The sequence below is a fragment of the Octopus bimaculoides genome, chromosome 11 (assembly GCF_001194135.2).
Source record: "Octopus bimaculoides isolate UCB-OBI-ISO-001 chromosome 11, ASM119413v2, whole genome shotgun sequence".
Lineage (NCBI taxonomy): Eukaryota > Metazoa > Mollusca > Cephalopoda > Octopoda > Octopodidae > Octopus > Octopus bimaculoides.
This window is the reverse complement of record NC_068991.1, coordinates 2,203,711-2,207,696: the sequence shown is the minus strand read 5'-3', so window position 1 is coordinate 2,207,696 and position 3,986 is coordinate 2,203,711. Positions and strand designations below refer to the sequence as shown.

General features: G+C 36.4%; 1 protein-coding gene across 1 annotated transcript in view; it reads right to left on the bottom strand.

Annotated features, from left to right (window-relative positions):
- LOC106883655 (ribonuclease DdI) overlaps positions 1 to 2,383 on the bottom strand; it is a 9,772-nt gene extending 7,389 nt beyond the window's left edge. The window contains exons 1-4 of the mRNA XM_014934753.1: positions 2,276 to 2,383; positions 1,480 to 1,538; positions 1,278 to 1,344; positions 244 to 305 (exon numbers count right to left, since the gene is read on the bottom strand). Coding sequence (XP_014790239.1) covers positions 244 to 305; positions 1,278 to 1,344; positions 1,480 to 1,538; positions 2,276 to 2,368 — 281 coding nt within the window. The 5' untranslated portion in view covers positions 2,369 to 2,383. The remainder of the gene's footprint in view (positions 1 to 243; positions 306 to 1,277; positions 1,345 to 1,479; positions 1,539 to 2,275) is intronic.
- Between the last annotated feature and the right edge of the window lie 1,603 nt (positions 2,384 to 3,986).

The following is a 3,986-nucleotide window of genomic DNA, read 5'->3' as shown; positions in this document are numbered from 1 at the left end:
ATATGGCTGCACCAGGCTCCAATCTGATCTGGCAGTGTTTCTACAGCTGGATGCCCTTCCTAATGCCAACCACTTTGAGAGTGTAGTGAGTGCTTTTATGTGCCACCAGTAAGGGAGCCAGTCAGGCAGCACTGACAACGACCATGCTCAAATGGACCTTTTTACATGCCACCGGCATGGGAACCAGTCAGGCAGCAATGGCAATGATCACACTCGAATGGTATTATTAGAACAAAAACTTACCAAAATTCTTCAGATGGTGAGGAATAACTTGGCCACTTGTCTTTCAACTGACTCTCTATGCTCTGCAAATTAAAGAAAAATTGGCATCAAATTTTAACACAAGAAATTTCAGAGTATTTATTTTATAATTGGATAAAAAGCAACATTTACCTTGATGGAATTTGATCTCAGAAGGTAGAAACAGACAAAATACTGCTTAACATTTTGCCCGGCATGCTAATGAGTTTACCAAGCTCACTACCAAAGGTGGGCACTGTTATTCGAAAAGTTACCTTCATTAACTGTGAATCAGTTAATTCCTTAAAAATCTAATATTGGTTATCAATAAACTGTTAACATTCATTTTGATTATAGAAAATAAAAACAAAAAATCCATTTTTGCTCTAAAATCACCTAAAAAAAAAACTTTTAAAAATTGCTAAAACTAAAAAAAAAATCCATTAACTACAATTCAATCAAAGTTAATGGAAGTTAACTCAAGTTGATTTGAGTTAATGAAAGTTAAATGTAACAGAAGTTAATTAGTCTGATAATGATTTCCAAAGTTAACTTAAGAGTTAAATCATTAACGAAAATGTTGACTTTGTTAATTAACAATCAACAGATTAACAGTTTGGTGCCCAGGTTTGTTCACTACCATCATCATCATAGTAATAATAATAATGATGATGATGATGATAATTTCAAATTTTTGCACAAGGCCAGCAAGTTTGGGGTGGGGGTGAAAAGAAAAGAATGTGAAGGCAGAAGAATGAGGTAAGTTGAGTAGGTTTCCAATATTGTGAGAGGAGAGTGAAAGACAGATACAAGTGGATAAGAATTGTTAAATATGAGTGGTGGTGGTAGTGGGGGGGGGGGTAATGAGAATGAGGAATAGATGTTGATTGGTAGTAGCACAGAGGAGAGGGAGTGATGACTGGCAGTACACAAATGGCAATACAGTATGGTATACAGTAATAAGTTCTGCAAACATTATAAAATAAAGTTAGGATTAGGAGCAGGGTTCGGGTTAGGATTAGATTTCTAGTAATTACCTTTAATTTATTTATATCAAAAGAAGATCCTCTTGAACAAAATGCTGAACTTGAGCCATTTGAAGGCCTAAAATAAAGTAGAATAAAAATTAAAATAATAATTGTATTGATTTAAAATTTCTTACCATGTTGAAATAGCTTTAATCATTGATCAGGTCACTTGCTGTGCAAGTACATCTCCATAATGAAGAAAATTACTCACCATAAACCATGAACTGTCCAAGCATTCCGAGTTGTAAGCTTACGGAGGCAGTATTCGTTCTGAAATACAGAACCAATATAGTAGTGGTTGTGGAGGTGGTGATGGTTGTGGAGGTGGTGATGGTGGTTGTGGTGGTATTGGTGGTGGTTGTGGTTGTAAAGGTAGTGTTGGTGGTGGTGATAGCAGCAGTAATAGTACCAATAGTGGTGGTCACTATGAGTAGAAGAGCTTTGTCTTTGGAATGGCTGGTTTTTGGTGGTGCAAAGAAAAGAATCTTGGAATTTACCAGATGTTACTTTTTGTCGTATTGTCTGGAGCAGCAAGACTTCCTGACAGTTGGTTGATGTGAAAATGAAGTTGTAAGGCAAACTAGATTTGGCAAACAATAGGAAAACAGACAACTATCATCATCATCACCATCATCATCATCATCATTTTAACATACACTTTTTTATGCTTGCATGGGTCAGATAGAATCTGTTACGTAGATGTATGTGTGTATGTGTATGTATATGCACATTTATGTAGGCAAATGGATATGAAAATAAACAGACAGACATACAAACGGGATAGGTATTCGTGTCTGTGGAGTGCTCAGCCACTTGCACGTTAATTTCACAAGCAGGCTGTTCCGTTGATTGGATCAACTGGAACCCTCATCGTCGCAACCAACGGAGTGCCACAATTTTTTTTAATTAACTCAACAAATTGAGAATCTCAAGTGTGTTTGTATGGACTTTTACAAGTAAAAAAAAAAAAATGAATGAAAGAATATAACAAACATTGTTAGACTTACCACTTCACAAAATGTACCAGACCATTGTTGAGCAAAAACGTAATGATCAAAACTACTCCTGTCAATTAAATAAAAGAAATAATTACAACGCATTGATTATCATATTAACAAAGATTCAGTTAAACCAGTGGCTCTCTACCAAGGCCGTATAACCCTTAAGGGGATACATTTAAGATTTTGTTGTTAAAATTTTATTGTGCAATAAAATTGGTTATAATTCTACAATACACAAAATATTTTAATAATCTTTTTAATACAATTCCAAATAATATTTAATTATAAAAAAATGATAATATGATTCTATTAAACATTGACTGACTTAGAGGGTAAAATATGAACCAAAAGGCGTTCAAAGGCAAAAAATGGTCAAGAACCACTGATTTAAATCAAGTCATTTTTAGTAAAGTGGTAATGGATTAGATGTGGTGCTGATGACGTAGCAATAACTCCTGAAATCTGTATATACATCCATTACCTATTTTGCTATCTTTGATCACATTGTCTACATAGACATATTCATATACAAAACATCATAATTTTCAGAGCTGGCGCTATGTTCTATATAATATCTGTAGAGATAACTTAAAAGGGATTGAATTGCTCTGGTAACGCAGAAACCTTTCATATACTTAGTAGTGTACTATGGTTGCTAAATGAAATATAATGTCTCTACAAGCAATTAATACACATACACACACACACATTAAATTATATCACTCACTTCTTTTATTCAACCATTCCATTTATATTCTGATCCCCAGCCCTTGTGAGTATGCTCAGCACTTTGCCACTATCTTTCTCCTACTCTCTCTTGTACTCTTGCTGTCTCCCACCCTCTCTCTCCTTCTCCTGCTCTTCCCTCAGGTTGGATAACCATGTATCTTCCCTTTACAGCAGCACACCTGTTTCTGTCCTCATTCCTGATCTCTCTCTTTCTCTCTCTGGCTGGGTAACCTTGTACCTCCTCTACAGCAAGACACCTGCTTCTGCCTCTCTGTCTCACTATAACCTTTCATCATCTGACACCAGATCACCTCCTCCAATGCCCCATCCCCTCTCATAGGATTTTTATCTTGCAAGTGCTGATGCCCCATAAAAAGCACCCGGTCCACACTGTAAAGTGGTTGGCATTTGGAAGGGCATGAAGCTGTAGAAACCCTTGTCAAAACTGACCTCAATTATGCTTGTGCCATGTATAAAGTACTAAATACTTTGGTTGGTGTTAGGAAGGGTATCTAGCTGTAAAAAACCATGCCGAAACAGACACAGAAGTCTGGTGAAGGCTTCTGCCTGGCAGGTGCTTGTCAAACCATCTGAACCATACCTGCATCGAAGGCAGATGTTAAACGATGAGGATGATGATGATGATGATGATGATGATATATGTATATACACACATACATTCATGCATATATATATATATATATATATATATATTTATATTTATGATAAGACTGTTACACCATTTCTGTCAACCAAATCCACTAACAAAGCATTAGCTGGCTCAGAGCTGTAGTAGAAGACATTTGCCCAAAGTGCCACGCAGTGGAATTGAACCCGAAACAACAGATTCACAAACTGAGCATTTTAACGACACAGCCATGCTGGTAGTCTTAATGCTGGTTAAGACAGATCAAGTAATTCACAAGTAATTCTCTTATTTGTTTCAGTCATTTTCACTGCGGCCATGCTGGAGCACCGCCTTTAGTCG